Below are 19,385 nucleotides of genomic sequence, written 5' to 3' on the forward strand. Positions count from 1 at the left end.
ACTCTATAGAAGCCGATGGACTTAACAGAACTGATCAGATTACAGACTTTAGGTAAAACATAAAGGGCATATTTGGCTCAAAATAATGGTGTCTTTTAAAGTAGTGAACATTTTTATTCAGGTGCTCATAAGTAACCTCATAACCCATCGCTCATAACCTTCACCTATGGTCATGAACTCTGGATTATGAGCAAAAGAATAAGACCACGAATACAAGCATCTGAAACGAGTTTTCTCCAGAGGGTGTTTGGGCTCAGTCTTAGAGAAAGAGGGAGGAGTTCAGTCATCCAGAGGGAACTGAGTAGAGCTGCTGCTCCTTCACATCAAAAGGAGCCAGTTGAGGTTGTTGTTTTCAGTTTTAGATTTAATTTTGGGCTATTATGCCTTTATTCAGATAGAACAGTTGCAAGAGTCAAAAAAAAAAAAAAGTTGTTTTTCAATATCTCATAACTAGGGGTTGACCTATTATCAGTTTGGCCAATTATTGATTCAAATATTTGGCTTTTAGCCAATTATTGGCACTGACATCTTATTTTACAGATAACTGATAAATCAGTGTACTATACTCCACTGCAAGGTGCGTCTTTCCCTCTGGCTTTGTTTTCACTCTCTGTCCAGACCACAACACTGACTGACTGGCTTGATGTCACACTACTACCAGCCAATCAACACTGAGGCCTGGGTGGCACTGACACAAGCATGGTACAGCAGTACTTCCTGTTTCCTGCTTCTGCTGTTGCTCTGTGCTGTTTCATGTTGACAAAGCTAGTGCATAACTGTTTATTATCCTTCATTCTTAACACGAGTTTTACTTTGCCACAAGTTCATTTTGTTTATCATAACAAATGCATATCGACTCCAAATACTGGTTAGCAGACTACACCACTTAAAATCTGTGTCAGTATGTGCCCTGAAAAACTGAAAATGGTTGACCCTTACTTATAATGTTAACTGTGTTAATGCAATATCCCTTCATCTGCCACAAGCTTTTAATTCATTGGAAGTGATTTCACTGCATAGTAATAGACCATTTATTGTATCATTGGGATCTACCAAATTCACTTGATATGAAGATATTTTGGGGGTTTAAAGGGACTTAGACCTTAATGTTGGGGCCAGGTGTCCTCAGGGACTTAAATGTATTTTGATACCACTTTATTAACTTTTGCATCTATTTACGTTACAATCACATTTTAATTATTGAAAGTAATTTTAGACATCACATGTCATATTTAAAACACAACTTAAACGTTCACATCTAAAGGCCCCTGGCATTTGCTTACCTTTGCCTGATGGTGAAACCTCCTGTGATCCTGCTGTGTTGTACAGAGCAGCTCGAGCTCCCCCCCCCCCCCCCATTAGGTTTCCAGTCGCGTCCTGCGCGCGCTCCTGGACGCACCAACGATCAGCTGGGCAGCGTCTCCCTCTCACAGGAAGATAGACAGGGCTGTGTTCAGTCACATTTACTCTTTTACGCTCTGTTTGGACAGTTTATCCGACTTTGTATCTGTTTTTGTCATCGTTTTTTAAACTGTCTGCGTCGACGCTGTTTTCGTGGACGAGATGTTGGAGAAGGAAGCGGCGCGAAAATGAACACAGGTGAAATAATTAATTTTAAAGGACGGTGCTGATTTGAAACAGCTGGGCGCTTTTCGACATTTTGCATGTTTCGCTTAGTAGCCTGTTAGAGAAAATGGAAATGTAGCCGCAGTTTCCTTCATAATTTCTGTTGTAAAGGACTTTATTTTGACATTATTTAACGGATGTAAAGCAAAGTAAGGTGCTTACTGTAAAAGAAAATGCTTTAATTTGAGTTGGCAGTGAGAGAGCGTATTGTTTTAAACTCGAGCAAACGTTTCGATTTTTCAGGCTTTGATTGGCTACTTAAGTTATCACTTAGTTTAATGTTCTGACACAGGAGTTACATGTGTTTCCCTGGTTTTTCATTGCTATAAAGTATTTTCTGAAAGCAATGAAGTCATTTTAAACAGGAGCTATCCTACTTCAATCACAGGAAGTGAGTCAGGGAAATCCCATCGATTTTTGTTCTTTTTCAGAGGATGTAAAGGGAGACATTACTCATTTGAAGTCTTTTATTATGTCCTTTTACCCCCTTTATTGTTTGGTAAGCCTTTTCAGCAATTTATGCAGTAATATGACATTAAATATGTTGCCTGATCACTTCTTTTACACTTTAAGAGAATGGTCACATTGCAACCATATGCGAGTATCTAAAATCTTTTTGCAGCTTTAGGTCACAGGGACACAATACAATTGACCTGTAAGCTATTTTAAAGCACATAATCTTACAGTTTCCTTTTCCTGTTGTTCTCACAGACTGTGCCAAGCCCTCTGTAGCTCCAAAGCCAAGGTTTGTTTGTCACACCAGCCTGAAGTGGCCCTCCCCTCTCATGTCCGCAACCAGGGGTCCCAAACCCTCTGTAGCCCCCAAACCTAAGCTTATACCAGAGCTTAATGGCAACCAGGGAAAGTACATTAATGGCAGCTTGGGGACCACGGATGATGAAGTTGATGAGCACGAGATGGAGAATGGTCTAAACAATGCAGAGAAACAGCTAAACACCTACATCCTTCAACAACAAAAAGACTTAGAGAATGGGTCATGGGTGGCGGAGGAGGGAAAGACGACAGAGGTGGAAAGGGAAGAGGAAGAAGATGTGATTCAAAAGACGGATGAGGACTGGAGGTTAACAGACAGCGCTGTGACAGAGGAGGTGGACTCCCTGGAAACACTTTGGGTTAGTGATGCTGGACTCACGGCTGACTCTGAGGAGGTGGTGGAGATGGTTGACACAGACATAACAGAGGACATGGATGCAGAAGGTTTCGACGCAGGGGAGGCACTTGCTGACACAGATGGCCTCTCAATGGGAGACATCTCTGTTAATAGCATTGACGAGGAGGCAGGATGCTGTTCTGGTGGAGATCGGCACATGGAAGAGAAGCAGGAAAAGGTTCAAATGAAGGAGGATGAAACCGCAGATGATTTGACTGAATCCCTGACAGACGATCCTCTTATTTTCCCAACAGAGGAAGAGAAAGCCTACGAACCTGCTTCTGAGTGTGGCATAACAAGTCAAATCCTTAAGCATGGATTTGGTCATAACATAAAGGATCACCAGCAGAACAATTTATATCATGAACAGGTCTGTGAAGGACACTTTGAAGTAGAGGAGGATCCAATTCCTGGACCGTATTACATTTCTTCGGAGGACATTATTAGCAAAGAAATGAGACCTGGGAACATCAAACCTCATGGACTACCTGAAAGTCGCCTTTTGTGTGCAGGAAACGGTGAAGAATTGTGTAAATGTGAGGATAGAGCAGAAAATGCAAAAACAGAGTGTATGAACTCTGAGGATTATGTGGACCTCGGTAAAAATGGCTTCAGCAGCCAAAATGGGGATAAAAACTTGATAAGAACTTGCCAGAAAAGGACACCCGAGGAGTCACTAAATCCTATAGGCTGTCAGTCCAGGTTCAGGCTGGTATCCATCTCAGTGCCAACAAACACAGATAGCTCCTTGACATCTTCTGTCTCAGAAAGCCAGCTGCTTTCCTTGAATGACTCAGATGTCTTCAGGGACGAGGACTTGGAGGGTCACATTGTGCCGTTTCTAGATGACACCACTGATACAGAGCAGGACATCAGCGAGGATCACTTCTATGAAGAACCAGGACACAGTTCAGAGGGTGAGAACTTTCTTCCTTTAGATAGGAGGACAGCAGAGTTGCGCTCTGGCTCACTGTCACATCGCATAAATAATGCGTCTGAGATGAGAGTGCATTTTACTCATAAGCCCTTCATGAGTGGATTTGGACAACCTGCAATGAGCAGCAGCCCCATGTTGAGCTCAGTGCTGCACAAAAGCTACAACAAACCCCATTATTTGTCCCTGTATCCCCGCTCCCTCTCCATGGAGGCTCAGGACATGCCTTCAGGTGTCTACAGCTACATGGAAGGCTCCCCAAGACAAGGAGGCACTATTTGTTCATCTGGAAGCTTCTCCCGGTGCTCACCAATGTCTTCAAGTGGCCTTTCTACTCCAACATCTGTGTCGGACATCCCTCCTCCATTTGAGCTGGCCTACATTACCAAGAAGCCCATCACAAAAAGTTCCCCATCGCTTTTCATTGAAGGAGACTCACCAGAGAAAAACAGGAAAAAGAAATCCTCCATAAAGCGTTTCCTGTTGCTTAAATTTAGACGGAAAGCGGAGAGCAAACCTGCGGTGAATGTCAGTCCAACCTCCCTTAAGACCACTGTGGAGTCCAGCCTCCACATGCCCAGCAGGCTTCTGGATCCTGATAGACACAGCACAAGTAATTCTCCACACCTTAACTCCCGCTCTGCTAGTAAATGCCAGCTTTCGTCTGAGCCTGGCTCAACTTTCTTGTTCTACAAGGACAGCAAAAGGAAAGGGAACTCTGTGGCCTTTCTCAATCGCAGCGTTGTCCGGGTGGAGTCTTTTGAGGACCGTTCTCGTGTGCCTTCAACATCTCTTCCCCTGACTAAGCCTCGCTCCATTTCCTTCCCCAACACAGATACCTCAGACTACGAGAATGTTCCTGCCATCAGCTCGGACTACGAAAACCTGCAGGTCCCCCAGCGGAGGCCTGTCCGACAGGCACCCTTTACAGACTTCTTTGACCGTCCTAGACAGTTGATGTCCTCTGCTAATGAGACTGATGGATATGTGGACATGAGCAGCCTCCCTGGGTTCAGGAGTAAAACTCAATCAGTGGAACAGGAAGCTGAAAGGTATGCAAACAAACTAGGCTTCTTCAGGATGAAACTGAGCTTAATGCTAACATGATGATGCTTTTGATGTTCAAGTATTGTCTCATGTTGTGTGGTCTGCCATCTTTTGTTTTAAAACCTTTAAAATCATGAACTCCTGAAAGTTTTCCGCTAATTTCAGGTCATTTGTAGTCCCTTCGTTTTCAGTTTTTTCAATTGTGTACTTATATGGGGGCTGCTTGGTGGTGCAGTGGTTAGTGCCGTTGCCTCACAACAAGAAGGTTTCTGGCTCAACAAGGTGTTTCTCTGGGTAGTGTGCATGTTCTACCCTTGCATGTTTGAGTTCTCTACAGGTACTGCGACTTTTTCCCACAGAACAAAAAACACTGACTCTAAAATGACTGAAATAATAAAATAATAATAAAATGCTTTCATGAAAGCAATAACTGATATTTGGAACTGTTAGAAATGTATTATGGCATTCCAAATGTACCCAATGTGACAAAAGTTAAATTGTATCATCAGAAGAAACAGGTAGAAACAGGTAAACAGGAGGTAATGCCATACCCTCACTGTGTAAGTGGCACCCAAGATGAAGTTTTGATTGGCTTATACTCAAGTGACATCTAGCCAATCAGAATGGGTTGGACATTTATTGAGACTGTGGAGAGTGAAAATTAAGCCGGAGGGGAGGACACACTTTGCAGTGAACACAAAGTAGTGCACTTTCCTGTCAATTAACTTAATTGATTATCTGTGACATAAAATGCCAATATTGATAACTGGCCAAATGCCAAATATCGGTCTCAGTAATCAGTCATGCCAATAATTGGCCTACCCCTAGTCAGCACTGTGACTGACTGGCAACCAGTCCAGGATGTACTGCACCTAAAGACCAATGACAGCCGGGATCGACTCCAAATATGCACACAGAATATGTTTACAATGTGTTTCTCGATAACCCTGAGGAAGGCCACAAGCGTCAATGCACCTATTTTATAAAGTTGTTCTCTAAAGATCTACTATCAGTGAAACTTTCTGTCTCCACACTGGTAGAATATGTCACAGGAAAGATAAACACCGTATGAATGCTTTTTTGGTTTGTGCTTTGTAGAGAAACTCTGTTCACTTGTACAGAATGATTTTATTTTGAATAGTTCCCAACAAACTTACTCTGTACACTGAATCAAGTTTCTTTTAGGGGGGTTTATTGAGGAAAGACTTATTAAGAAGGACAGGGCTTTGAGAGCAGGGAGATGTGGCTGATATGCAGAAAACTTGCGCCCTGTGTGAAAGCCGCACTGGCAGGAATTGGAGCTGACACGCGCGGCACACACAAGCAGCAAAACAAGCAGAGTAAGTCTGACTGCAGCAGGGACTGCTGCGCGAGGACTTGGCTGCCTGTGAGTGCTTATGGACGGGGAGGGACCCACGGCAGCATCGGCTCACTAAAGAGAGCAACAACGATACGTACTTTCATGTCAGAGTCTCAAAAACTCTCCAGTAACACCAGAAAAAGTCGCTAGATTTGTCGCTAGTTGCTTTTTTTTTTTTTCTTAAGGTTTATTTTGGGCATTTTTGTGCCTTTATTTGATAGAGGAGGATAGTGGATAGAGTCGGAAACAGGGATGAGAGCGGGGAAGCGACGTGCGGTAAAGGGCCTCAGGCCGGATTCGAACCTGGGCTGTCCATATACATGGGGTGCGCGCCTTAACCACTCGGTACTCTGTGTTTGAGGGGGAGGGGCCAGGCACTGGGGCTTAGTTCAGCATGGAGACACACAGAGGGACAAGAGCAGAGACAAAATCCCTGTGCAGCAAAAAAAGTTAATATATAGGCTACATATTGGCCGATGTTGATTAATCTGTGATACACTATAATCGGCCCAATTAATCGGCCCGCCGATAAATCAGTTGGGCTCTAGTGAAGGGTCCTGACGATTTCAGGACCTTTTCTGGAAATCTACTGGATTTTCTGTAGGTAAAAAATGACTTGAATATTTAAGAAAAAAAAGTAGATACTTGCCCCTAAAAGCATATTCTCTCTGGACCATGACTATCTGCTCTATTCTCACTGTATTAGCTGTAATATTTCAGTTTGAACCAAAGCCATCCACTGACCAGCAGAGATTCCCATCCATCGCAGCTACTTTGTTCATGTTTGTGTAGATTGATGCTGCTGGACATAATATTAGTGATCTTTGCCATCTTTTACACAGAGCACAAGTCTTTTTTATTACATGCTGGACACTTTGAGGGTTTAACAATGCATCTGGGGAGGAGGATTTATAACTATTTATTATGTTGAGTCCCCTGATGCTGTAGTGACAGCAGACATGGGGGACAGTGGATTAGCTTTCCTCTAGCCTTGAGAAGTATGTAGTATCAGCTTGTGTGTTGTTGGGGCATGTTGGGTGGTAGAGGAAGAAGTATTGGAGTAATGGTGGTGATAAAGGTGGTCCCCTCAGATCCAGATGAAAACAGGCTGGTTTCATTCATAGATTATCTTTTCAGGTGCAAAATAGAGCCTCTTTATTGATGCTGTAGATGGAACCCCTAGTCCTCCAGCTTTGGTGATATTTGTCGGTATGATCGGCCATGCTGTGTTAACATTAACCCATCCCCCCGCCTTCCTGTTTGCTGTGCCCATATCATACAGGACGCTCAGGATGATTAATAGTCAGAGCATTGTGGAGTCATTGCTCTTCTCTAAGCAGACCAGAACAACACACTAGATACAATCTCAGTATGTTCTATAATCTGTAGTCAGCACTTGTTCACTGCAGTGCTTCTCTTTCATCGCTTTGGTCATCATATGTGGAGGAACAACTGAACAACAAAAGCTCCAAAACACCAGTTTTTGTCATATGCATGTCAAAAATAAGATTTTGTACATAATATTTATAGTTCCTAATGCACTGACTGATACATCTTCATGGTGTTCTCTCTTTCACTCTGATGTTTCCTCCATGCTGTAACGACATTGACAACAACATAACAGTCAAGTGCCTTGTTTTGCTCATTTTGCTTAAAAACACAGTGCAATAATGTAAAAATGTGCCAAACTGATGTAAAACCTGTACTAAATACCACTGGAAATCAGTCTATTTTTTATTCCAATCTAAAGTAAAACTGATGACTTAATGCTGAGGTATGCACAGATGCACAGATGCCTATTGGACAGAATCTGATCTGTTTTTATGGTCGAACATGAGAGAAAATGGTGGCATTCACTGAGTTTTATGCCAAAAGAAGTGATGAAATTAAAAATCAGTTATCAAACATTAGCTACAATGACATTTTAAACATTGGTATGGCATTAGACCTGATTTTTGTTATCAGTGCATCTTTATCAAATTCATAGGAATGATTGTAAATATACCAGTCTGTAGACTTACAAAGTTTAAATTGGGCTTGTTATACTTGTAAAATAACCAACAAGTCTGTGCTTTTCCATCTTCTTTCACTGTACTGAACTGAATCCAAAATACCCTTAGAAACTATGATGATTTATTGTGCTGGTGAAGTTATTTAAAGCCAAAACATATGCAGTATGCAGCGGGTTGTTTGAACTATGAAATTGGTACTACTCTCCTCCCACTGAGTGAGGAACACTTTAACTGATTAAATGTCAAAGATCCCTCAGGTAGATACAGTCCACTGCAAAACAGATTCTTGTGGTGAGGAAGAATTTCACATATATGGAAAGTTCAGAGACTGTTTTCTCCTATCTTTTCTCCTCTCCTCTGCTATTCCAGATGATAATATTTTTTTCACATCAAATAACTTATTTAAACGAGATTCTTGAATCAGTGTAATAATTACTAGACATCACAACAGAATCCAAGTCTGAGCAAAAATATTGGACATCTGTTGTATCTTCATTGTTAGACCCATGCCCCATCTGTTGTCACTAAGGAGGCGGGGTTTATGACCTGTACTGTACAGTCAGCAGGGGGAGGTCTAAATATTTTTGCATTGCACCGCACACCTTGTTTCTCCATCAGTTTTTTATTATGCAGTCTACAAGTTGTCTTGAATTTAGGATTTGGGCAGAAATGTGTAGATTTTAGAATATTTTAAATGTGTGTATTTCTTAATAACATTTAATCAGTATGCCATCCTCGTTTAGATATTTTTTTCCTTTAAAGGTGCTTCTCTGTACTTTTTAGCTAATTCTAGCCTGGCCTTCTTGTTCTTCTTGCTAATGACTAGTTTACATCTTCTGGTATAGCCTCTGTACTTTTGTTCACGAAGTCTTCTGTGAACAGTAGATGGTGATACCTTCACTCCTGCACTCTGGAGGTTGTTGCTGATGTCACCAGCAGTTGTTTTAGGGTCTTTCTTTACAGCTTTCACAGTGTTTCTGTCGTCAACTGATGCTGTTTTCCTTGGTCTACCTGTTCGGCATCTGTCACTGAGAACACCAATGTCTTTCTTCTCTAGGACATTCCAATGATTATACAGGCTATGGCCAATGTTTGTGCAATGGCTCTGATTGATTTCCCATCTTCTCTCAGCTTTACCATCATTTGTTTTTCACCCATAGACGGCTCTCTGGTTTTTATGTTGGTTGCACCTCTCAATGATAAACGCAGTCTCCAAAGGCAAAACCCAAATTTGAAACTGAGTGTAGACATTTAGCACTATCTATTGTTTGAACAATCAGTGTAATAGGATACAGCTGGGCAACAAAACACATCTGTCAGTCATATGTTCCTATACTTTTGCTCACATGAGAAATGGATGGTTTCAAACAAGTGCTATCTTCAATGTGGTGTATCGGATCCAGACGTAAATACCTGGAAATAAAAGCTGAGATATTGATCTCTTGTCTCATATTCATCTTTTGATGTCAAACCAAAATATTTTCAGTCTACAGCAAAAATAAAGGAATTGGGCCCACCGTTCCAATACTTTTGGAGGGGACTGTATACTTCTTTTGTTAAAGTTATGTTTCCCTTTATTCCTACCCCATACCTTGTCAGAAAACTAAACATAAATCTTCAAAACAACTTGCTTCACAGCTTTTAGGGTAAGACTGAAATTATGGTAAAATCTTATATACTTTGTGTTTTTATGAGGAAAAACCAGCACTTTCTATGCCTGTGTAAAAATCTACAATATAATCTTTTTCCACACTTTTATCCTCCAGTGGATACAGCAGGGCATGTAATCACAGCAAAGCAATATCTAGTTGAACAGCAGAGTCAGTGGTTGAGGTTGTTAGTTTTACAGTAGCCTCAAGGGGTAATATTAGCAGATCATGGTTTGGAGATTGTTGGCGTTGTTGCCCCATCACTGCAAATCTTTGAGCAAACCTGGGGCGAAAAGAAAATGACTATTTCTTATCTCTTTCTGTAATTTATCTCCCTAGATTTCCCCTCTAGCTTGCAAACGACAGGGCAGAAGAAATGATGGAGACAGTTTGTGCCGGGGTGATATAAAAGCCTAATATAGTTCTGTGCATGTACTGTGTGGTTCAAGCACCCCCTGATATCTCATCCAGAGTTTGATCCCTTCAGCAGTAATGGACCATGCAGCCCTAATGTGTGAAATGCAGAGACCTGAACTGCTCACATATGCCGTTCATACGCAGCTAATTTGCATCTCAGTGGGGTTAAATCCACCGGTGCTTGTAGTGAAACATGGCAGGAACACTAGCAAGGCTTTTTGGTCATGTGGAGGATGATTGCAGTGCTACTGTAACTCAAGGATGTGTTTTTATTTGCATGGTTTACACCCCCTGCTGAGGTGCAGTCATTAGCATATTCATTTGCAGGACTCCCTGCAGAAGAGAATCTCGTAGCATAAAATACAGACATGCATCCCTTGTTGGATACTGTTGTCACCGCAGGCCTTTGAGAATCGGCTTATTGGTTTCTCTAGATCTGCAGTGTTTTATCTGTCTACACTGAATACTTTCATTTTGGTCATATTTCAACAAAGACCATAAAGGTGGCCTTTTTTGATTAATTATTTTATGAGTAATGGCTTTAGGACCAAACACGGTTAATACTGTGAACCCATTAGTCAGATGGGTGGTAAAAAAGCATACACTCTGTGTTAAAAACTGAAATTATCAGAGAAGACCATAGCTCAACTCAGATTGCCCACCCAAGGCATGATAAGTGCCCATAATGTCTCACCTTCATTATGAATGTCAGGTGTAATAGTAGGATGTAGTCGTTCCATCTTTATGTTGCCATCAGAAGTAGCAACAGTGACACTACAGTGGCAAGACATGTCTGTTTTGTGAAGCTCAGACTGATGTGCATATGCTTGTGAAGAGTATGTGTATGTGAAGCTAATGCTGTGTCTTTGTATGCTGTGATTACACAGCAGTGTAACACAATGTGAAATCATAGGCTTGGACAATAACTAAACACTGGCAGAATCAAAGTGAAAGCACTAAGGCGTAAATGTAGTGGCAAAGCTCTTACTGCAATCTGTAAAGGGCTGCTGATCCGGTCAGGACAGTGCTGGACTGGGAAGAAAATTTGGCCCTGGAATTTTTGCTGTGAACTGGCCCTTTACTATACACTTGCACTATATGGACAAAAATGTTTGGCCTCCTGACCATTACACCGACAGGGACTGCAATGACATTGTTTTTAAATACATGTACATTAATATGGATTCCTCTCTCTTGTTGTTGGAGGTGAACATGGTGGAAGTACATTAAAAAAACTTGATTAAACAAAGATACAATCATACATACCTACTCCGACATATGTCATCCTATTGGGATCCTGTATGCCAGATTACTAGTCCAACCTTGAGACAAGGCATAGAGACAAGAACAAGATGTTTTTTAAAAAGACTTTGAAAAACTTGAGTATTTACACATTTTAGGAAATACATTTATTTGTCATGTTTCCCTAGATATGATGGCAGAATCAAAACATGAATTATGCTAAAATCAGCCAGTTAGCTTAGCTGGTAGGGGATGAAAGTAAAACAAAACAATAATACACCATGCTATGGCTCTTATGTCCTCAGTTTAGGGCTGAATGATTTGGGAAAATTATCTAATTACCTCCGCCAAGGAGGTTATGTGATCGGCAGGGTTTGTTAGTTAGTTAGTTTGTTTGTTAGCAACATGACTCAAAAACTTATGAACAGATTTTGATGAAATTCTCAGGAAATGTCAGAAATGGCATAAGTAAGAACTCATTAGATTTTGGGAGCAATCCAGATCACCGTCTGGATCCAGGAATTCTTTAAAGGATTCTCTACTATTGGGAGTAAGGGCTAATGGTGGAGGTCTGCGCTTTCTGAGTGCTTTTCTAGTTGCAAATTTTTTTCCCCAATATAGCGATTGCAATTTAATATGCAGTTATTTAAGTTCTTCATCTTACATATTTTCCAACAAACTCGAGCAATGAGTTATTCTATACTATAAACAGCACGATATTCAGTTAATCCAGGGCTGACAATTTTTGAAAAAAATATCGAATGTGATAATTTTGACTCGTTTTGCAAATTGGATATTGGTGTTGTATTAAAGGGAAAGGGAATAATTTTTTATGCCATTCTAATATTTTTTAAAAACACATACAGAAATGAAGAAAGTATGATGTTTTTGTAGCTTATTCTAAAAAGATGGCACTTAAATGAACTTTATGTAATGTGTAATATCTTTGCAAACTGCAAAAAAGTTTTAAACTGATATTTAGACAGAAAGTTCAGGTTAAAGACATCTTGCACCTTTCTTCCACCTTTGAAGATTGCAGCAGCCCATATTGCGATTTAGCAAATTTGCGATTAATTGCCCAGCCCTAGCACAGTTACAATTTCTGTCAACACAAGTTAAACAAAATACAACCTGTTTATGAATTTGTTTAAAGGTAAAGGTAGGACAGAGCAAGGCTGCTTTTATATGTTCACAGTCTACATGCTAAGCTAACCACCTGCTGTCTGATGCTTCATACAGCCTACTTGAGAGAAGGGTTCATTTTTCATCTCATCAAGTAGAGTATATACTAAAAATGTGAACCTTTCATTTAAAATAGGGCCAACTTTGGAGAAATATGTTAGGTGAGGTTGAATAAAACTTACTTAAGATGTTCATTCAAGGCCGCACATTTAATGCACATGTTTGAACTTAATTTTAACAGATTGTTCTTAGTAACTTACTTTTAATAACTTACATTTTGAACTCATGAGAAACAATAGCCTTCATCATTATTTTTTCTGTCCTTTTTAGGCATATAAGCATATCAACACAGTGTGCCTTCATCCGCTCTATAAGTGTGACTTATTGTGAGCGCAAGTTTACCTACTACCTTTTCTTTCTCACCAGTGCTTATACAGAAGCCTACAATGTGTGTTCGGTGGCTTCTGCTCCACTCACCGTTTCAGCGGATGATGTCCCAGAAGAGACAGCGGTTGAGGAAGACCAGGGTCGCACCTCTGAGGAAGAAGAGGCAGGTGCAGATAGTAATTATTGCAGACAGGTAAGTTGGGGTATATTATATCCTTAAAATGTTATTTAATCATATTTTTGTGGGCCAATACTTTTTAAAGCTGAATGTCACCTTTTACAAATACAAGGCTAAAATGATAACATACATGGAGAACAAATACTTGACCTTGAGCAGTGCACATGTCGCACATCATGCCTTCTACGGGAGGTCAATACGCTGCTAAGAGGATGTCTTCATTATTGAGATCCTGATTGATGCTTAGAGGTGATGTGAAGAGCAGAGCCAGTATTATTTGTTAAGCTGGCACCATGATGCATTAGTTCTTTAACCCTAAGCTTATAACAACTAAATGATCTTATTGTTTACAGCCTGATGGCAGATCCAGGGCTTTTTACATAGCAAAAGAGTTGGTGGACACAGAGAGACTGTAAGTATACTGATCAAACATCTCATCTTATTGGTTTAACTCTAGTTTTGTTCTGTTCTTCCCTTTGATTGATGGTGTTTTTCTTTCCATGTTCACAGACATGTGAAAACCCTCAAGCTTCTCCAGGAAGTAAGTAAGAAGAAATGGTGTTTAAATGAAATTTATCATAATGTAATTCTTATGTACAACTCTGTATAAAAGACCACAGCAAATTCATTTTTCCTCTACTTTTTACAGGTTTTTGTTTGAATTAGTACAATTGTAAAAGTTATTTTATCACAACTTCCAAAAATCCAGATGACTACTCAAGGGCATCCCAGCAATGATAAAAGTAATAGATGAACAAGTGCACAATAGACCACTTCATCAGTGGTCTTATCAATTATAGAGTTCTTTAGATATTATCATCTTCATGATCATCAACATTTTATTTAAACCTAAAAAATAATTTGAAAAAAAAAGGAAAAATTATGTCATAACTCTTGAACTCTCTGCAGTCAGGTACTATCTTGTTATACAGTTCCGTAAGAAAAGAAGAAGAAGAAGAAACAAGGAAATTTAGACATTTGGGGAAAAAAGAGATTTAATTTTTTAAACAAAATATAACTGTTTCTCCAGGACTTTCGTGAAGCAGTGGGGGCAGCAGTTGGGGATGAGGGGGATCCTGTGCTGGATGAAGAGAGGCTGCGAGAAATTCTCAACGAGCTTCCTGATGTTTACACCCTGCACCGCAGGATCCTCAATGAGCTTGAGAATCGACTGCGACACTGGTGAGGCAATACAACCATCCCATACCATTAATTCAAAATGCACATGACAGAAAATTAATTTCCTTCCATACTCATCCCTTCTCTGTTGCACCAGAGTGTTAGATGTGACCTGATGACTGTGTTTTCATCATTCAGGGAAGAGAGCCAGAGGATTGCAGACATCTTTCTGTCCAGAAAAGCAGAGTTTCTTGTTTTTACCACTTACATCGGTCACTACGACAGAAGTATGAGCCTGTTGGAGGACAGCTGTCAAACCTCCCCTGCTTTTGCAGCAATTGTTCACCAGTTTGAGGTCAGCACTACAGCACTTCTGTCACTTCAAACACAGAACATATTGTATACGGAAATACGTCAAAATTCAAAAATAAAGCCTCCTCAAAATTGATCTTTTAATCAGTTACTCACATATTACCAGGATATAAAAATATTTTTTCTGAGACTGTCATGCCCTCTGAAAGCCCACAACTGTGAAAAATACCATTAGGGTTCTTGCTGAAAAGGCAAGTTAAAAAAACAGTTATCTTCACTACTTTTTGTCATGTATCAAAACCCACTAGGGAATGTAAAGAGCATTTCCTACATGAGAATCAGGGTAAAGCTTTCTGGGGCTCACTCTAGAGAGGGGCCGTTTGATGTCATCAAAAACATGGTTGATCATACTATTAAGAAATGACAGTAATTTTTTATTTTTACTGTAAATACGAACTATTAGAGCAGCAGAATACAAATTGTTTTCATGATTCCTTCAGTAAACATGTAGCTTGACTCAAGATGTAAAACCTTCTGTTTTGAATACTTTGAGCCTGGTCTGGGCTGGTCCACTGAACTTAACTGTATGTTCAGTAATTTTGGACTGTGTATTGTCATGCCAGGACCTTCAAAAAAGCTGAGATACCAAAAAAGGAAGAAGAAAAGGAGAGAGGTGACTGAGCAGTTTGACCATAATAATAGCTTATCAACAAACTTTTTTCTGTTTGCTTCAAAATCTAATATGAGCCATGCCAAAAAGACATGTTAGCCAAAAGGCTGGCACCAACACAGCTCATGATGTGCGTGTGTTGATATTATTCATTCACATCTCTAGTGAAGCATTCCCTGGGTCTGCTGTGCATAAATGTGCTACATTGTGTAAATGTGTTACTTTGTGTCTCAAATTGCACATGAAAGTTCAAGGCGAATTTCTTCTTTTGCATGCAAAAAGTAGATCATAAAGCATTTCCTATTCCTTCTCATGTTGCTTTTGCACATTGATGCAGACAGTTTTGCTTAGTGCTCTGATATTCAGAACCTAAACTGTCTATGTATAAGATAGAAGTTGCGGGAAAATGTCAGATATTCTGATAAAAAACACATGAGGGAAATTTTGGTGTCAGCCTCTTGTTTCTGATTTGTATCTCAAGCCTCACTTATCTCTTCTCGTTATCTCATGAGCAGGGTTCAGTGTGTGTAGTGTGTGAGTTTGTGGTGCCTGTAGTGACAGAGATGAAGCACATGTTTTGTGGAAGTAGAAGTGGTGTAAAAGGTGTGCTTCCAACCATGTATTGAAAGAAAAGAGCCCTTGTGCCCATAATTAAAAGATGCAAAGCCTTTGAGGAAAAAGCGGATCGCTAAATGAAAGCTTTCATTACATTTAAAGCAACAACTACAGTTTTTTTTTTATGTGTGGTTTAAGGACACCCAAAGGAAAAATATGGGCTTTATGTTTAGATTTTAGAACAAATATGTTTGTTATGAGCCACTCAGAACAACAGTTAAACACTGACGTCTCCTTAAAAACAGGGGAATCTTAAAATTGATGTTGGCTGCATTTCCCAGCTGCTTCTTTGAGCCCCACATCAACACATTTTTAATGGGGAGTTATAATTGGTATCAATTAAATGAACAGACACAAGACAGCATTTTCTAAACCAGTCAGCTGGAGAAGCTATTAAATTGATAAATTTAAAATATGAAACATATAAAACTGAAAATTCAACAGGGAGATTGTAGCATGTTTACTGTCCAATATTAAATTTAAAATGAAGTTTTCTCCAGCCATGGACAGAGGGGTTTTTAACAACATTTCTTGTCATTTTATTAACCACAGAGGAGAGGAGTTGGCAGAAAGTCTTTGCAAAGCTGTGCATTTTTTCCCCTCTGATTTAAGTCATCCATGTTTCTCTTTCTCAAGTGCCATGTGTAATAACAGCAGCGCAGTGAGCTTGTATAAGTTTATGTATCTGATATTTTTTTTATTATGAGTGTCAATTAAAGCATAGGATTTTGAAGTTTTAAATGGGAAGCAGCTGACAAAATAAATAAAATAATCACACAAGGACAAAGAATAGATCTGTCATACATACAACTTTGAAATGTGTGTTTGTTTAGAGATACTGTACACTGATAAAGTGTTTTGTTCACATGCAGTTTTCTATATTTAGTGAGATCATCTGTCTGATTTGATCAGTCTGGTAAAGAATATATACATGTCTGGAGTATATGTGGCCCTCGTGAGCAGTGGTAACACCATCAAAATGTTTTATCTGTTTAATTCACATCAGCAGCAGAGTCCAGCGGGTGACAAAGTGTCTCTAAAACATCAGCTCCTGCAGGTTATCGTGCGTGTAGCTCAGTACCGCATGCTCCTCACTGGTGAGTCTTGTGTTAAGGTATTACTCTGAATCAAACTATATTTCACTGTAAGTGGTTACATTCATGTTTCTCTCTGTTTACAGATTACCTGAACAACCTGTCCCCTGACTCTCAGGAATATGAAGACACTCAGGGTACGGTAAACAAAAAGCAGAGGCGGTGTGGATAGAGACTGCTCCCTGTTACTCACAGGGGAGCTGTACGGGACTGTGTTTGTGACTCTGTTTGCACTGAATTTATTTGCACTCATTTGGCATGGAGAAATGGCCATGAGAGAGCCAATTTAGATCTTTTTGTTTGCAGTGGTAGCCCACCAAGCAGTCATTTCAGCTCTTCTTATATGACGACTGTGATGTGTAATTCATGAGAAGGCAAGTCGAAGCAAAACTCTCTCTTATGTTCAATAAGGGAGCCTCCAAAGTCCCAGCTTGTGGTCACAGCTGGGCTTCTGACTCATCAGTTTATGTTTTTATGTCTTTCTACAGACTAATAACAAAGAAACATCTCAACGATTATACAACTTTACTTTGACTGTGTTCATATAGTGTCTTGTCTAGTTCTAACATTCTTCTCTGTTTTTGTCTTTAACAGCTGCTGTGGCCACTGTGTCGGACATCGCAGATCAAGCAAATGACAGCTTAAAACATGGGGTAAGTATCAAGAACCTGCATACGTAACTCTGGAGGCTAAAGCACAATGTATGAATAGCTTTTAAAGACAAATATAGCCCTTAAGCACAGTACTGCAACAAGTTTGGTTGTGTTTGTGAAACAAAGCTTTATCTGGGTTCAAAATTATTCCTATATATCTAAGATCTTCCCTGACCAGTCATCCATCTGAAGCTAGAGGTCCTGAGCAGGATGTGAAGGGAGGAAAGCTAAGTGCTTCCAGAGTAAATGTTGCATCACATTTCATGGCACAGATTTGACGAAATGCATGCAGAGGAAGATATATGAGAGCAGTTTCACTACAGCAAATTATCAAAATGATACTCTAAAAATGTCATCTATTTCTAATGTTTGGCTAAAAGCTTTGACACCAACAAGACTGAGGTGTGAATAAACAAGGTGTTTCAGATATATGTGTATTTACTACCTCGTTTCAGACTAAAATATCTCAGCATCTCATTCTGATACTGAAAAATTTTTCTCAGCATTTTTCTAATTCATCTTCTGAATCTGTGGGGCTCAAGGCAAAAATTCACAAGAGGCCTCCTGCAATGAATTCTACTGACAAAGTTAGGTTGTCACTGGAATGATGGATGCCATGCTGTCAGATAGAGCCCTCTTAGGGGATTACCCTAACTGTCACTGCAAACTTAACCCATTTTGAGCCACTGCTGGAGTTTATAGTTTGTCAGTCCTTCCTACTGGGATGTGGATTCAGACAGCTGCCATAGGATTTGTAGGTAACATTTATGATTCCCAGAGGATGAACCCCTACATCTGTGGTGATCCTCTGGTCATTCCACTGGTGAAACCATAAGATCCATGCCTGTGGTTATGAGTTGAATGCCAAAAAAATTATAAACAAAAAACTAAGTTTAGAGATTAGTACTGTTACCAGAACAACCAGAAGGTTCAAGGTTCGAATCCCCACTGGACAGGGCCTTTCTGTGTGGATTCTCCCAATGCATGGATACTCCGGCTTCCTTCCACAGTCCCACAGACATGCTTGTGTCTGTGGGGACTTAATTGCTGTAGGTATGAGAGTGACTGGCTGTTTGTCTCTATATGTCAGCCCTGGGACTGGTGACCAGTCCAGGGTGTACCTCACCTCTTACCCAGTGACAGAGGGCATGGGCTCCAGCCCCCCTGCTACCCTGAACAGGAACAGCACATAATTGAATGATGGATCTTGCAAAATTTTCAATTCAAATTGATAATTTGTCACACACTCATGATAGTTATGGTTTGTGATTAAGAACCTAAAAAGCATACAACACTAATGCTATAAATTGGCCTTTAGTACATGTTTCAACACTGGCAAATGATAGCATGCTAACACTCAGCTGAGACTGGGGCGGTTTAAGATAAAGAGGCTAGCATGTTAGCAGCGCTGGGCAAGCTACTTGAAAATGTAGTGAGCTAGGCTCACTAGTAGCTAAGCTATGTTGTAGTAGCTATGCTTGCTATATTTCTGCAGTGTTTCGCTTTAGTGTAGTGAAGCTATTTTTTTGTAGAGTAACACTTTTATCCTTTTTTCCTTGCTAAATAAAGGTTGAATTAACAGACACTCAGTAACAGCTGGATTGAGGATAGAAGGTCCGACAAATAAAATTAAAAATGCAGGCCACACTCACGGTGGGTAACTTAAGGGGTTTGTCATGTTATTTTATCCAGGATTCATCTGCGTTCCCTCCAAGGT

At 40.1% G+C, this 19,385-nt stretch overlaps 1 protein-coding gene across 3 annotated transcripts in view; it reads left to right on the forward strand.

Annotated features, from left to right (window-relative positions):
• The first annotated feature begins 1,375 nt into the window (after positions 1-1,375).
• LOC121506975 (FYVE, RhoGEF and PH domain-containing protein 5-like) overlaps positions 1,376-19,385 on the forward strand; it is a 28,442-nt gene continuing 10,432 nt past the window's right edge. For 2 of the 3 annotated variants that reach the window (XM_041783053.1, XM_041783055.1), the window contains exons 1-10: positions 1,376-1,599; positions 2,338-4,783; positions 13,067-13,220; positions 13,559-13,617; positions 13,716-13,746; positions 14,236-14,387; positions 14,523-14,679; positions 16,928-17,018; positions 17,102-17,152; positions 17,610-17,668. In XM_041783053.1, the coding sequence (XP_041638987.1) occupies positions 1,590-1,599; positions 2,338-4,783; positions 13,067-13,220; positions 13,559-13,617; positions 13,716-13,746; positions 14,236-14,387; positions 14,523-14,679; positions 16,928-17,018; positions 17,102-17,152; positions 17,610-17,668 (3,210 nt within the window). In that variant the 5' untranslated portion in view covers positions 1,376-1,589. The remainder of the gene's footprint in view (positions 1,600-2,337; positions 4,784-13,066; positions 13,221-13,558; positions 13,618-13,715; positions 13,747-14,235; positions 14,388-14,522; positions 14,680-16,927; positions 17,019-17,101; positions 17,153-17,609; positions 17,669-19,385) is intronic. The other variant, XM_041783054.1, reaches the window with a different exon arrangement.

The sequence above is a fragment of the Cheilinus undulatus genome, linkage group 3 (genome assembly GCF_018320785.1).
Source record: "Cheilinus undulatus linkage group 3, ASM1832078v1, whole genome shotgun sequence".
NCBI lineage: Eukaryota > Metazoa > Chordata > Actinopteri > Labriformes > Labridae > Cheilinus > Cheilinus undulatus.